Source organism: Sinohyriopsis cumingii, chromosome 8, assembly GCF_028554795.1.
Source record: "Sinohyriopsis cumingii isolate HCF-2022 chromosome 8, ASM2855479v2, whole genome shotgun sequence".
In the NCBI taxonomy this organism is placed as follows: domain Eukaryota; kingdom Metazoa; phylum Mollusca; class Bivalvia; order Unionida; family Unionidae; genus Sinohyriopsis; species Sinohyriopsis cumingii.
Window position 1 is genome coordinate 99,596,109 of NC_142968.1, and position 16,943 is coordinate 99,613,051.

The following is a 16,943-nucleotide window of genomic DNA, read 5'->3' on the forward strand; positions in this document are numbered from 1 at the left end:
AATCTACAGATTAGATTCAACTGCTCCTCAACGTGGATTTACACGTGAACAATTACAGGTGATTCCTGAGGATACGCAATTACCACCGCGATCACTTAACTAGCACCTCTACGTCGATTACACTCAAGACAGGTCAATATTGCATTTTCTCGTGTATGACCGCGACTGTTATTTTTTCTATCCACGGTAAATTGTCTTGGATTATTATTTGAATATCTCCATAACATCACACAATTACAACTTGTACAATGATTATTCTGTTGTTGTTTCAACGTGCTGATAAATTCAACGTCGAGATCAAAATCGCGTTTATTTTATTTTTATCAGATTGTTTATAACCAGCTAATTTTTTTTCTTATTATATCATCGTCAATATCATCACTAGTCACTGACTCGTCCAAGACAATTCTCCGCAACTGAGATATTCTTCTGACTCGAGACACTGCGAGATAAACTAAGTTTGACCACTCGATACGATCATCTATAATCCAAACAATTGTATCAGAAATAGTTAATCCCTGAGATGAGTGAATCGTCATTGCATATCCTAGTATCCACGGAGATTTGTTCAACGATAATGCATCTTCAACATCAACATCAACTGTGATAATATCATTTAATACTAAATTCTTTCTCGGTCTGTCCTGGTATATCAGCATCAATGTTCTGCCGCCGCGTATCAGCTGGTCGATAACATAACGGAACTGGCAATGTTGGAAATTTTTCTTTATGTTACTGAAACAATTCCCGTTGAAGTGTATCACGAACTATTTTTCTACTTGTCACTATCAGATCATTCGGTTTCCACGTCTGCAGAAAGTAGTTCATTGAAGTTTCTGAAATTATTCCACGCATTACTTCACATTGAATTTTATTCGGCTGTAGTCTGTTTAATTTTTGAACTGTTTTAATTCTGCATCAAGCGCTCTATGATCATGATTTATTTCTTCGTAATAATCGACAAAGTTCTTTAGCCATCCATGTGGAGATAGTCCAACAAACGGTGGTGGTTGACCATGATCGCCGCACATTATCACAGCAGTACTTCTTGTTAACAACCAATCTAGAAATGTTTTTAATGTTTCTAACGGCACCGTGCATATTTCATCCCATATTATAATCCTCGGAATATATTTTTCTCCCATTCGATCAGGAGTCCATGCATCACCCTTCCATCGGAAGAAGCTATAAGTACATGATTGTACTTCTCGTTGTTTCATCTCTCGCGCGAGTCTGTGTGTGGGTGTTAGCACGATCATATCTGAGTTTTGAAACTGTTCGATCGCTCGAGTGGTTTTACCAGAACTCCCGGTCCGTTCAGATAAACCGTTTTATTTCTGGTTATTGGATCGTACACCGATGGTGCAGATGATAATTTTGATATCTGATTATTTATCAGGTAAATATCTTTAACCGCAACATCAGCTGATTCGGAATAATCAAGTATATTTTCCTTTTTTATTCTCCACGAACCCCATGATGCACAAGTACCGATATGTAGTTGTTCTAGTAATCCCGAATATTTTTTATTGATATAAAACGAATCTGTAGCGACTCAGACAGCGAGTGTAGAAACTTTATTTATCATCGATAATAGTTTTATTGAAACGTACGCGAGCATCGATGATCTTAAATGAGTATACTGAGGTGACTCACCGTCCATATAACTTACAATTGTACCTAATTTAGTTCCATTTGACAAGAAAGCAATTTCTCGACTTATAAACGTATTTCTGTTCGTTGTATCAGCGATTATAAAATCTAACTCAGCATCGTCCATGATCAGTCTTGTACAGTGTCGTTTATGATCATATGATCCTCCTTGGGTGAACTTGCCGATTATTTTTCTACCGAGATCTTTTGTAATTTTATTCTCGTAATCGGTTATATCGGGGTTTTCATCATCGGAATATTTCTTTTGTTGTGGTAACCAAACTTCGGTTTGTTTCCGATATTATATAATTGCTTCACTTACAATCAACAGTGTTAACATCGCACAATCGAGCATATACCGTAAGAGTACTATTGGTGCCCACATTTTTTTCTGAAAAATGTTTTCCAAACCAGGTATAACAAATCGCATGGAGATCTTTAGACATTTCAAATGACTCGATGCAAGCAAATCCAGTTAAGTCAAAATCCGGTAATGGTCCATTTATCGATACTCGTGTCATCTCGTACGTCGGATGACCGAATCGCTCAAAGTACACATAACAATCTCCGTATCCAAGAAAACTTCCAGGATAACATGCAACCATATCAACTGAAATAACATCTTTCTAATTATACTTGGTATTCCACAATCCACCGTGTCCGTATTCGACACAACTCAGTATTATATCATTAAGAAAATTAGACCGAGTTGGTTTCCACGAATTTTTCTTTCTAGAAAAATGAGCTGCAACTGACGGAACAGTAAAACAGTTGCTCAATAGTTCGTCAGTATCATTAGTATATTGCAGCGCAAGATTTTTCATTTTTTCGTGGAGAAGATCTGTTCCATAAATAACGCCATTCAGTCTTACAAACTGATCAAATTAATTTTTTTCTTCCATATCTGATTCGTTGTTAGCACTCTGAAACAGCCATACTAACACAGGATCGTTTTTACTTATCTCGTTAATAAAATCAAACATATCTCCGCGATAGTATTTAACAGTTCGATTTCGTGGAAACACTTACTGCGCTAGTCCACGCGTGCGCGTTATGATCAACGATATTTATTGGAGCTCCTCCTTTTTTTATGATGTTTCGAATTATATAAAATCTCCCCGTAATAGTTTTTACTATTATTAGGAATTTTAGTGTTTTCTCCAACTTAGCAACATCGTTTATTGTAGCTCCAGTATCCTTCACTAAATCAGCCCATTTGTTTATTTTTTCAAGTCGTAAATTCGTCAGACCGTTTCCACGGGCTGCGTTTGTAAAATGTTCTATTACTCGTTCAGCCACACAATTTATTTTTGAAAATTTCATCGGTGCCAGTTTATTAATGCTGGGTTTTTCATTTATCACATAGATTCCATAAATAACTGCTGTCACAGGATACGCTCGCTCATAATACGGTTTGTCAATACCAGACAGCGCTCCTGGTTTGGAATTTCCACTCAGTATGACAGTCTTTTTATTACTGTGGACAGGATCATATTTGTCACGGATAATCCAGTTATCTGTTTCTGTTAACACGACAAATTTTATTCTGAAAAGATAACTTCTATCATCGAGCTGCTCAATAATAGCTGCCGCTCGTTTGTCATTCATCGTAGCGTCGATGATATCTTTGTCGCCTATAATCTGAAACGTTGACCATACATGCGATGCACCATCTGCATGAAATTCTTTCTTGGCGTCGTGAACTTTATTGATCAAACTTTTATTTTTCTTATCAACTAGATGTTTTATTTGTAAATCAGAAGATACCCTGTCGAAGTTGAATTTACTTGTTTTCCAGGGCTTGATTCTGGATAATCTCTCGAATTCTCCCATATTGTATTTCAGACATGTATTTAAATAAAAAATATCACATATACAATGTCTCAACAGAACAAGTGCAAATGGTTGATGATCGGATCATTAACTCACTGTAATAAATCCTGCAGGAAGGAATTTTGTGGACAACACTTGCAGAGCCTTCGTAAAGGTTGTTTAGGACCCAAACCGTGTCTGCGATGTGGTGTTGGAGTACGAGATAAAACAGAGTTATGTGCGCGTTGTGGTGGAAAAAATATCGCGAGCTTAAAAGATATCATGATAAAAAAAAATAATGTCAGTGACGGAGCTATAAAATCCGTGGAGGATTATCTAAATACGTTTTCAGACAAATTATGATTTAAACAAATAATATTATTATATAAATGAGCCAAGAATTTGTCCCACATCCTATAATAACAAACTACGAATCAAATCATGATGGTATGATCAGAAATTGTCAGAAGAAAGTACCAGTTGGTTATATTAATAATGATGGTTATCTATTGTTTACTGCTTGGAAGAAACCTTATCTCTGTCATCGATTTGTGTATGAATGTCACAAAGGGTTGATCAAAGACGGTTTTGTGACCGATCATATTGACGAGGATCCTCAGAATAATAATTTAGCCAACCTTCAAGCTGTTACACAGAGCGAGAATAATATACGTGGTAATACTGGGAGATGTAAAACAACCGGAAAGAGGGCGGTAAAATCTACAAATATAGAAACTGGCGAAGAAATTATATTTCAATCAATAAATTCAGCTGCGAAATATTTTGATATTAATCCGCCTTCAGTACAATTTGTCGCGGAAAATATAACCAAATCTACTATTTCCAAGAAATATAAACAAAGAATCATCTTCCATTATTGTTAATGAGATAAACTGTCATCGCTATCAAGTAATTACCTTGAATTATATTTATTAACCATTTATTTTTGGGGTTCCACCATTTTTCACTCGTATACTACTTATTTTTCGACTTCAGTGAAAGGGAGATAATTCTGTAATATAGCTTTTTCCGTAGATTTCTGATTTTTACGGTCATGATTAGTCAATTAACCATCTACATCGAAATTAATATCAATAATTATACTCGTAGAAAGATATTTATGTCTTTTTTGAGGTTACAAAATAGAAGAATAAATGTATTTTACATCGTACAATATAGCGAGTTATATTTAAATCTTTTATGAGAAATCGAGGCAGAACACGCTGTTACATTTATATATTTTAAAGTGAGTTCAGAAACTGATCTGTAGGTAATAAAATATTTGATGGTGCAGTGGGTGAAAAATATTCAATTTTAGGATGCTTTCGCTATTACGATAAAAGACTATTTTTTCAAGGCAGAAATCGCTGTTTTATTATATCCATACAGAAATATATACAATCCATTCAGAAACCGCTGTTTTCTTATATCCATACAGAAATATATACAATCCGTTCAGAAACCGCTGTTTTATTATATCCATACAGAAATATATACAATCCATTCAGAAACCGATATAATAACTTCTGAAACATATATTTGTCAGATGATTCCGTGGCCTATTGATAGCGCGTAGAATTTCTGAACTCGAGGCCCGGCGATCGAGTCCCCATGACTGACAACTGTCGGTGGTTACGCTTATTAGCGATTTTTATAATTAATTGGGCCCCGCCAGCACTCAAAACTCAACAGAAAAAAAGATACCCACCCCACCACGTCACTGGTGGTGGATACATGTTTTGTATCACCCACAGGCTGATTATGTGGGGTGGGTGTCAAAAATAGAGAATGGCCTCATATATGTTTATGCCGTTCTTAATTAAGATTGTCATTCATTGCATATATTTCATGTCATTCATTCATTGTATATATTTCATGTCATTCATTCGTTGTATATATTTCATATATGTTTGTGCCGTCCTTAATTAAGATTGTCATTCATTCATTGTATATATTTCATATACCCCTTGAACTCGCTAGAACACTCGATTAGGGGTTCATGTTGGGATTGTCATACATTGTATATGTTTGTACTGTCCTTAATTAAGATTATCATTCATTGTATACCCCCTGAACTTGCTAAAGCACTCGAATAGAGGTTCATGTGGGGATAGTCATTCATTGTATATGTTTGTGCCGTCCTTAATTAAAATTTATGTTTGCACTGTCCTTCATTCATTCATTATACATGTTGTGCTGTCTTCACCAAACACACCCTCTTGAGCCTCTAGACCGTTGTTTGACTGGTTAGGGGCTCTCATAGGGGATTGTGTTTCGTGCATCCTCCTGAACTCGCTAGAACACTCGACTAGGGGTTCATAAGGGTATTATATGTTGTGTCGTCATTCATTCATTCATCATACATGTTGTGCTGTCCTTGAAACATCCTCCTGAACTCGCTAAAACACTCGATTAGGAGTTCACATGGGGATATATATATATATATATATATATATATATATATATATATATATATATATATATATATATATATATATATATATATATATATATATATATATATATATACCGTATAATAATGAACTACGAAAATATTAATGATATTATTTCTGCTATTAAAAAATTGGAAAAGATGGTATTAATATATCTGATGAACTAAATCCTGAAAAAATAATTTCTGATTTTGAAATTTTACAAGAACGTAAGAACCAAGGAATACACACACTATCATCCGAATACAGGTTCATAAAACGAATCCAGGCTGCGATGTTTCAGTCGCTAGCTACTATAGAAGATGATCAAGTGGAGGAATTCGTTCCTCTTTCTGCTGCAGTAGAAAAAATTAGATCGGAGTTATCCCACGAATACGAGGCAAAGAAAATAATCAGTACTCGTATAAGACAATTAAGAAAACTTGTCAGCGAGTAACTTCGTTACTGATGAAACGACCAAGCACGTGTAATATTTTATCAGAAATATTTTATTTTATTTTATCAGAAATATTTTATTTTATTTTATCAGAAATATTTTTATTTTTTCTGAAATATTTTATTTTATCAGAAATTTATTTTATCAGAAATATTATATTTTTTCGAAATATTTTTTATTTTTTCGAAATATTTTTTATTTTTTCTGAAATATTTTTATTTTTTCTGAAAGATTTTTTTATTTTTTCAGAAATATTTTATTTTTTTCTGAAAATTTGATATTTTACATAATTCTGAGTACCAACTAACCCATCAAAATTACGAAATTGATTGGTTTACACGATTCTGAGTACCAACTACCCCATCAATTTCAGAAAAAATAAAAATATTTCAGAAAAAATAAAAATATTTCAGAAAAAATAAAAATATTTCAGAAAAAATAAAAATATTTCTGATCAAAGATCTATGATTAAAAAGCATTACGATAAAAGTCTTTAAGACTTTACATGTAGGTTCACAATTAATTCCTCCCCACGCAGGTCAATTAATCGTCTTATGTGGTCGGTGAGTTTGAAATTTATTCGTGACAAATACTGATTATGTGTATGTAGATAAACATGAATGGTTGGCTCTTGCACGATCAAACTCCCAGGAGATACTTGTGGAGTGAATGTGTATAATATATATCCTTGTTGAGCCTGATTTGACTTTCCAAGATCGATTTGATAGCTGACATCGACTACGTCACAAACAAGATTGACTGCGATCGTTGATGGTATATCAACGATTCCTGGTGAGATGTGACGTCCGTCATTTTGTTGACTGTTATTATATCTAAGGATAGGCTCGGGTGGAGCTATTTTTTTCCACGCATCGAGTATTTTAGGAAAGTTTTCGTTGATGATATCGTTGAGTGATTTTTTTTAGTTCATCCACGTTATATCCGAGGAATTTATAATTCGGTAGATCAGATTCTTTTACTCTATTTCAATCTAACCATCTTTTTGTTGAAGATCCTTCAGAATTTTTTGAATTAACCATCGCTTGAACCATTCGGTTGTTAAAATATTCCATGTCTGATATAAGCTGATTTAATATTTCCACACACGTGACGATTTTTTCACGTGATGACGCTGACATGTCAAAAATATGTTCGTTAAAATATTGATTTAGTTGATTTAGTTGTATTTCACATTCTACATCAATTTCCCGAAAATAATCATAAATATCAAATCGATCAATAAATAAATCTGGTCCTTCTGATTTAAATCTCCAAACTTCAGTATTATCATTGACTATAACTTCAACAAATGTTGATTTTTTTTAAACATTTAAACCTCTCAGATACGATGATGATGGTTTAATTTCATGATATGATTGCCTATCCGTGACATAATCAGACTTTATCGGTTCTGGTGGTATCGGTGGTATCGGGGAAGGAATTTCAGGCCAACCTAGTACGGATCTTACCGATGATTGATAAATATCAACGCCTTAATCGGGTGAATGTATTTCAATCGTTGCTGATAAAAATGGTTCATGAACTTTAATTGATATTTTTGATTCTTTTCGGGTATTGATTTTATTCTACGATGAAATTCTTCATCGATTTCCTCGACCTCATAACTGCCAGTTGGTATTCCAACAACGACCCAATCAGGTGTTCCATCTGGTTTGTTCCTGGTAGCAAATACAAGCGAATTATTTGCTGGTGTTCCATTAAATGATTTTGATCTGATATTTGGCCAGCTGTAATATACTCGTAATTGTGCTAACGCGATTTCATTTGCGCGAATCGCAGTTGGAAAATTAACACTAAATTCGGATTAATCGAGCTTACCGAGATCATTGTTGTTTTTGGTGGAGCTGTGTTTGTCACGATCTGCTGGAGTAGCTCCTGTGATGTCATTATTAATACTCGTACCTTTAACAGCACTGTTATATATTTTAATCGCTGAGGCTTGCTGATAACAACGAAGATAACTTCGAGTATGCGACCGTCGCTGTGTGTAATTTTATTATGTAATCGGATACTTTTTCATTCATGCAGGTGCATATTTTTTTTTTGCTACGTTATTAAAAACACCTGCAATTGTTGTTGCTGCTGAAATACAGATTGTTACGGCTACTGGTGCCATTATTGTCATTGCTGATAATATCAGACCTGTTCCAGCAACCAGTCGTCGACGATATGTTTTTACTTTTACCGTATATTGTTCGATGATATCTTTCAACGCTGTTTGGCATTCACACGCTTGATTATACTTGTATTAAGATGCATCGTCGATTGAGGTACTCATGTTTTATGCAGTAAGTAATTGAGGTGTATCAGCTACAAATTCTATACACCACCACTAAGATGCTGCGCTTAATTTCTTATCAGCTACTTCCAGAATAAATATTTCTTCGGTTCCCTTGTTTAATACAACAGACAACTCCAGAAAACTTATCAGTTGAATGACGCCATGGATACGTTGTAAATATCTCGAATTTTGCAGCACTGAACACAGATAGCCTGTACACACCATTGACTGTTGCGGTATATTTAATAGTTTTATTTTTCTCTGACCATGTTGCAAATCCAGATGATACCGTGTATACGATGTTGGTAATATGCCCGGAAGTTACTCCCGCTGAAATTTTATTCAAACTAATTTTGTTAACGATCTCAGGAATCCCCGCCACGATATCTTCGAGTGTTTTTTTAATCGTGTCGATATTAGTTTTGATATCAGAGAGTTTTATATCAGCGATGGGCGGAGTACCAAAAAATTCCTCTGCGGTTTCGTTAATTTTTCTAAAATTTCTGTGGAGATTTGTGAACGCGTGTACGTGAACATCATACTCGGCCCGCAACGTGGATAATTTACCATCTACGGTGTTATAGTTGACGTCGACGTATTTTTTCGTTGCTGCGTCTTCGTCGGATGTTGGATCTCTCAAAACTACTATCTTATTCCCGTTCATGCTGAGTTCTCTCTGTGTCGCCGGTGTTTTTCACGCGATTAGCAACACTTCTTGCAATTTCATCTCTGATGGTTGTAAACGACATGCTTGAGTCTCTGATTTTTCCGCTGTCAGTAAACACAGGGATGTTATCCGTGACCGCACCGAGTACTCGTCGAACTATGTCATTCCATTTGATGTTACTCGTTTTTAAAACACTATATCGGTCCTGGAAAACAACAACTTCATCTCGGTCAACTCCAGCAAGATTCATAATATCGGCAAGTTCATCTTTAGTAGCGTACTTTGACAAATCGATGTCGGACTTTTTCTTACTTTTCTTAAAACATGTAGAGGAAGATCTTCCGTAAATATCAACCATTATATGATATACTTGATCTGTTTAAAACACCTTGCCCGCAACGAAGCGGTTACTTGTATAATCATGCACAACTTTATGTGGTGGTTTGGATGATTTTGATATAGCGTTAAGTACATTAATTGCTTCACGGCCGCATATTGGCGGATCTGTCATTGTTTGTGTTGGTAGCGTTGAATACCAAACTTTTTTATGAAGTGGCTCGACATACTTGATAAATTCAACAGGTGGAGCTAACCCGTACGAATCAAAATAAACGATTCCACGTGGATCAATTGCGTATGATACCCAATGAGTACCGGGTCCTGAATTCGAATCAAGATTAATAATACCCGTTTCGAGTTCATTCGGTTGTTTCGGTAATTGATCTCGCATGAAAACAACTCTAAAGGCAGATATCTTTAGTTGTTTAGCAGCATTAAGTAAATCAAAATTTGATGCTGGACCGTCTAATGAAGTAATCCTGGAAGCCTCAGACCTCTTCCCCAACTAGATCCCGGCAATCTTAGGCCGCGTCCCTTTTTTGTACCCCTTTCCTGTTGCTTTCTTTAGATCCATTCCAGCAGCTGTTCCAACAGCACCTAACGTGTCTGCTTTTGCTACGGCTGGAACAGCAGCAGCTATTAATGCCGGAATGGCCGCGAGAAGTGGAAAAATACCACCTGTTTTAACCATGTCCTTGATGGCACTCGGAGAAAGATGAAATTGAACTCCGGTTTTTGATTCGAGCGCTTTATTGAGATGTTTAATCTGGTTATTTGTCAACGGTAATTTGTTTGGACCGCCACTAGAAATCTGATCTCTCTTTAGTGATATTTTTGTTCCGCATTTGTTGGCGTTTTTCGATTGAAGTTTCTTCACCTGACCGGGAGTCAGAGCAACATTAACATGACTGTACGACATTTTTTATATACATATCTTTTTCTAAATAACATGATTAAAGATTTTCCACTGGTGCATCAATGACTCTCATTCGACCGCTATCACCTTCAAATAACATGGCTTTATCGCTGAGTATGACCGCGATAGCTCTACAATCAACACCACTACCTGTATTTAATGTTGCTTTGAGACGTATATCAACGACAGATTGTTTTGATAGATCAAGATGCTCCAGCGAAAAGTAATAAATAGGATACAAAGTTTTAAGATCATGTTGTGATATTTGCAAACCGGTATCCACATTTTGATCACGTCCCATGAATGACATCAAACGATGATATACACGTCCTATATGATTTTGTCCATAATTAAGTTGTAAATTTTCTGTTGGTTCTTGTTGTCCATTTATCCGTAAAGAAATATTTGTGATACCTAGTTGGTCAAATATCATATGAGAGTGAGTTTGTGAGTTTAATCGATCATATTCCTGAAACGCAATAAAAATATGCAGCGGTGCAGAAACACCTTGTTGTGATGCTATATGCCATGTAAACTGACCGTTAGCGTTACTTTGTATACTATCCGTGCTTGTTGTTAACCATGACAACAGGGATTTACCACCTGTGTCCATAAAAGAAAGTAATTTTTGTTCTTCTGCGATCGTTGGAGTCATTTAGTATTACTTTACCAGCATCACCAATAGGTCTCCGCAGAGCATCTTTATCATCATCCTTTCTTACAAGAGCAACCGTGTGTCTAGCTCCAAAGATAACTTTTCTAACATTTCTACAAAATCCAAAAATATGCGTTAGCGGAATTGTACATGAAAAATTTCTCCTCCCTGCATTCAACATTGATCGGCGTGTTGCAAATCCCAAGTTGAAATCTGGATTAGAACCATGAACCACTGGCCACACATCAGCATCAGCGTTATTGGCAAAATTTCTTGGTCGTCTTATATTATACGGATCGCTTTCAGGGTTATCAGAATTATTTTTTACAAACATCATCGTGGGACCTGCTGATCTTGTATAATCATCAGAGTATCTTGCCAATCCTATTATTGTTGTAGCAACGTCAACATCTTTCTGAATCGATTCGATATTTTTTCCATCAATCATATAAGTGGCGCTATCAAATAATGTCATAATACCATTGTTGACAAAGCCAATTTTTACTGCATCTGCGTATACAGTATCATCCATTTTTATAATTTCACCTTCTACCTCAATAAAAGCCTCAGCGGGTAAAATGTATCTATTTTTATCATGAACTTGTAGTTTAATTCTTCCACGTTGATCTGGTAATCGTGCGTCATAAGAATAAAACTGATAATCGCGTACAGACTCATCTTTAAGGACAGGTGCTTCCATGTCAAATGCTGTGTCGGACATGCGCTTGAACATTGTATTGTAATTATTTTTCGTCTAACACGTTGATTACCACGTTCGGGAAATTCCACATCGGGAAGTTCCATTTCCGGATATTAAACTTGAGATATTATTTCCCGATTCGCCGAGTCCTTGATCTGCTAGTTCTGCTAGTTTTTTTTCTTTTTTTGCAGCTTGATTTATTATTTTACTGACATCTGCGGGCATCACTTCAGTACTTGGTAATTTTACTGGTTGTCGTTTTCGTCGTATTAATCGTGTTAGTCTATCTTTGATCGCCGAGAACGCCTTACCAGCAACATTGATAATTGCATCAGGAGCTTTTTCACGAATAACATCGATAGCTTTCATCGATAATTGTTTTGCAACAGGTGCTACTTTTGGGGCTAATCTTCTAAATAATGCCCGTACAACATCACCAAGTCCATCTCCGTAAATTGCTCCGTAGACTGGTAGTCGTGAGTTTACTACTCTGACCGGTACAGGTCTACGATAATTATTATGTATGATCATCTTATCTTATTTATCATTTATCTAATCGCGGTGATTAATCATCAACGAGCTCATCAATAAGTTCCCGGTAAACACCGATATCCATGATACCGCCGCGAAATAATCGCTGACAAATATCAGCTGCTTCATTAATTATTTATGGTGAATTATTTCCGGCACGTTTTCCTCCTATGAGAACTTCTAACTGTGACACGTCATCGAGGATATTATCAGGACAAATAATATTATCTCCGAAACCACTACCAGTAGCACCAGGTGCATCATGAAATTCTTCTTCTGGAGATTCTGATGAAAAAAGAGAACTAAGAATATCCGTTTGTTGCAGAGGCGGAGGAAGTTGATAAGAAGGATCCTGCTTTTTTTTATTCTGTTCTTTTCGCTGTTCTTGTTTTTTATGTTTCGTTCTTTTTTATGTTTCTGTTCTTTTTTCCCATGATAATTTATCATGTAATGCTACTCCCTCTAAAAAAGTTTTATAAATATTATCTTCTTGTTTGAATATCCGAGTGGTACCCTGGTTTATTTTATACACCCAATCAACCCACTTATCACGACTAATACCTTTACCATATTCGGGTTTTAAAAATATGTATCGTGATGGATAACTTGAAGCATCAAACGTACCAAATTCTATTATACCTTTTTTATTTTTTAATGCAAATCCCTTTATTGTCAGTGTACCACCATCGGTAAATTTTTCCGTAAAGGAAATTCCCCCTTTAGGTTCTTCTTTATCAACATCATCCGCAACAGGGTCAACAACAATATCTTGTGGTTGTGGTTGGGGTTGAACTACAACTATTTCAGTTGGAAGGTCTCGTAAAATCCTTTTTGTTTTCTTAGCTCTCGCATCTATTTTTTCAGTTTGCTCAGCGATTCGTTTAACTGATGGAAGGAGACCCTCAGTACCTGTTGCAACTCTTTCAGTAACTTTTGTGACGGGTTTAAATAACTGTTCCGCACCCTCTGTGAATTCAACTTGTGCTTCTTGTCGAGCTTACAGATTTTCTCTAAAAGAATCTCTCACGAGGAGAAATTTTTTAATTGCTTCTAGTCGCTCTCGGGCTAATCTAGCTGTGTGAGATTCTGGATGGACCATTATTTTGATATAACAATTATTTTAATTAACAGCAGCAGGGAGGGCGCAACCTCAAGTTGAGTCGATTTGTTTTGTAATATGATCGCTATCAACACGGATAAAATTATATTTAACCAATTCGAGGCTTCCTCGAGTTGGTTAATATTTTTGTTTCAAATATATTTGCTTAAGATATAATATAAAAGATAAAAGGGTTTATTTTCGGTTTTGGACGCTCCTACAAAGTGGCGGGTTCGCCCCTCCTGCTGCTGCCTGACTGGTAACGAAGTATGGTAACCTCATCTGAGCTTGAGGGTGTCCAGGTGGGTGTCATTGCTTTTGTAATTGCTTTCCTGTCATTTTGATATTCTCAAAAAAGAATTCCGATCACTCTGCAAGGTCTGACCATGTTACTATCAAAATTTTTAAATAAATGACAGTGGTACAATACTCAAATGACTCGAAAAATTCTCCTACCGACATCATCTTATACAGTATATACCCATATATAATATACCCAAGTAACTGACCTATCGACTTTGCTTGCCTATACGTTAGCATATCAACCTAAAGAAATTAAATATTGTGTTTTGAAAAGCTGCCTTCAAACTTCGAAAGCACATATAAATAACTTCTGAAACGTTTGCAACCAGCTGGAATGACATATTAAAAGCTCTGAATAGAAAACTTTAAAATCATATCCATAATTGATATATATGTGTATGTTTCCCAGTATAGTCACACAGTCATTCATGTCAAATATGTACGAATGAGTGTGCGGCGATACATGGTTATGTGCATGATCTTCTATTTATATTTTTTTATTGCAAAAACTAAGGACCGCATGGCAGATGGGTCGGCCATGACCAAATGTGTTATCCTCGTTAAAGATAGTTTATTATTATTATTATTATTATTATTATTTTGCAACAATCTGATGAAAAAGCGAAAGTTCTAGCTAGCTGAATTTGTACATGTTTAAATAGGAAATTTGCTAGACACACAAGCGGTATATAAATAACTGCGTAATTTATTGTCAGGTGATTCAAAATCAAATTGGTCAGCGGTATAATGTAAACCAATAAACAGTGATTGATTTACAGTTGTCGAAAGGTCATGTGCGAACCTAGATCAGCCGGTAGATCTGGCATACGGTGTTCGATAGAACTTATACGTAAAACGAATAACGTAGAACTGTTCTATCTCTGTATTAAGAGATGGCAGATCGAAGTTGACGTTGTTTCTGGTTGGAAGGGATAAATAACATAACATGGCTTACTCATAATGTATGTGTGACCTAAGCAAACACACGTGACTTACTTGTATATTATTCGGAACGCCTAGTGGCTCTTCTAACAAAATCTATCTCGGAAATACCTCGATTAAATGATACAACGTAAAAAGGTGTGAACTCGTCGGAGATTGTTTGGTTTTTTTGCTTTTTTTTTCTTCTCACAAGTTCAATAAAACAATCTCTAGTGAATTTAGGCTTGAATAAACAAATTTAGGAATGTTTCAAAAGGAATTAACTCATTTCAATCGTGTTGCCGTAATGAACAACGTGGTGGTGTATAGTATCATTTGGTAAACAGATACATGTATATATGCAATGGCGGCTATTGTAGTATCATCAGATTGCCATGGTTCGTGCCCTCGACTTGAATTTTAAAGTTTATATTATAGTATTGCGAGAAACTATTAAAATCGCAATTGAAAATGAACAACAGTAACTGTTTGCTCCGAACATGTCTAAATTTGTACTATATTTCCCGAAGTATGTCCTTGGGTAATACACCTGATAAAAAGGCCATGTGACGTTAGATTGGAATGGGAAAATTATTCTAAGGTGTAGAAATCGATCGTTTGTAATGTCGCTGTATTACTAATATTTGCATCTGTAATATATTTCATATCTTTCAAATGCATATTGACTGCAAAGCCACATAAAAATAATAATGACAAAAATATCAAACTAATAAAATATTATGCTTTTTTGTTGTTTTTTCCCAAGCCTTTCGATAAAGATTATCATATTTAAAGATATAATGATTGTTTAAACGATTATTTTTCATTTTACTGGATAAAAATGATTTTTCTCATTATATAAAATATTCAGTGAGAAATTTTATGCTGCATAGCTTTCAACTCGATTTATATTTTTAAACATGTTATAATTAGTGTATTGATATGCATTAGTATAATCACTTCCGATCTTATTGCACGACCTAACGGAAACGGCTGCGCGATGTTTCAATCGTATTTCTTAGTAATCAAAATATTCTCGGCCTTTTCCGTCAAGTCGGATATTGTGAAAGAGACCGCGAAAACAATTTGTCACAATTGAGAACTATATTCTGAACTACATTCATTCACAAAAAAAAACAATATGGTGGCTTAAAAAGAAAATGTCACAACTGGTACAATTTCTGCATCAGCCATCGCAACGTATGTGATGTACGCCGCATGATGCCTATCAAATTGATAGGTATTCGTACAACTGCTTTCGAGGTTATTGCCCGACTTGAAGGAAATGCCCAATCGATGCTCCGGTTAATTTCTAATTGGCTCATTGGCGGAAAAATATGAGATATTCCAGTTGACTCCTCGCGCTCTTCGTTGTCTTGTTTGCTTGACTAACTCTGAAAATAAAAGAACAGAGACATGAAAGTCATAATATTTTTTCTAATGCGAGGAGATACTGATACCGATTCGTAAAACTTGCACAGATAATGATGGATATTTTGAATTTATCGCCATTATATTTTTGAAACAGATGCCTATCTTAAAATACCACTACCTATATTTGTTGGATTCGTCCGGACACACATATTGGACCGTATAGTGCAAATTTCCTTTCATCGCGTCATATCAATGTTCTTGATTAAGTGATATTTGTTAGACTGCTTGAAACTTATTCTCATTCATCTGAGCGTTCGATATTTTGTACAATTTCCATTAATTTGTGCGACTTTGTGAAGTTTTGTCCATAGTAATATGTTGTTAGAACTTCTTGAAATTGGCAAGAAGGTGCACGTGTTTACACGGAAAGAAGGCAACTCAATGGCACGGGTTCTAATAGCGTGTTGATTCATTATACTTAAACGAAGCCACATGAGTTGTAATTGATTCAAAATTTAAATGACACAATGGCGGATTATTCATGCAATGTTATTATATTTAGGCAAAACCCAACAGTTACGTTTTATAGTTTTTCTTCGCTTTGTTCTCTTGTTTATTGTTTTTGCTTTGCATTGTTTTATTTTTAGATGGAGTAATCACAACAAATAACACCCTTTACAACGTGGGGGAAAACCTAGTGATTACTGTCAGCGATTATGACACAACAATCACCGCCTACTTGTCTACACTTGTCTCAGGTTTGTATCGTTTACAAGGAAGAA

General features: G+C 35.5%; 1 protein-coding gene across 1 annotated transcript in view; it reads left to right on the forward strand.

Annotated features, from left to right (window-relative positions):
* LOC149794228 (protocadherin-like wing polarity protein stan) overlaps window positions 1-16,943 on the forward strand; it is a 58,171-nt gene that overhangs the window by 29,392 nt on the left and 11,836 nt on the right. Inside the window, exon 6 of the mRNA XM_089969092.1 lies at window positions 16,809-16,919. Coding sequence (XP_089825218.1) covers window positions 16,809-16,919 — 111 coding nt within the window. The remainder of the gene's footprint in view (window positions 1-16,808; window positions 16,920-16,943) is intronic.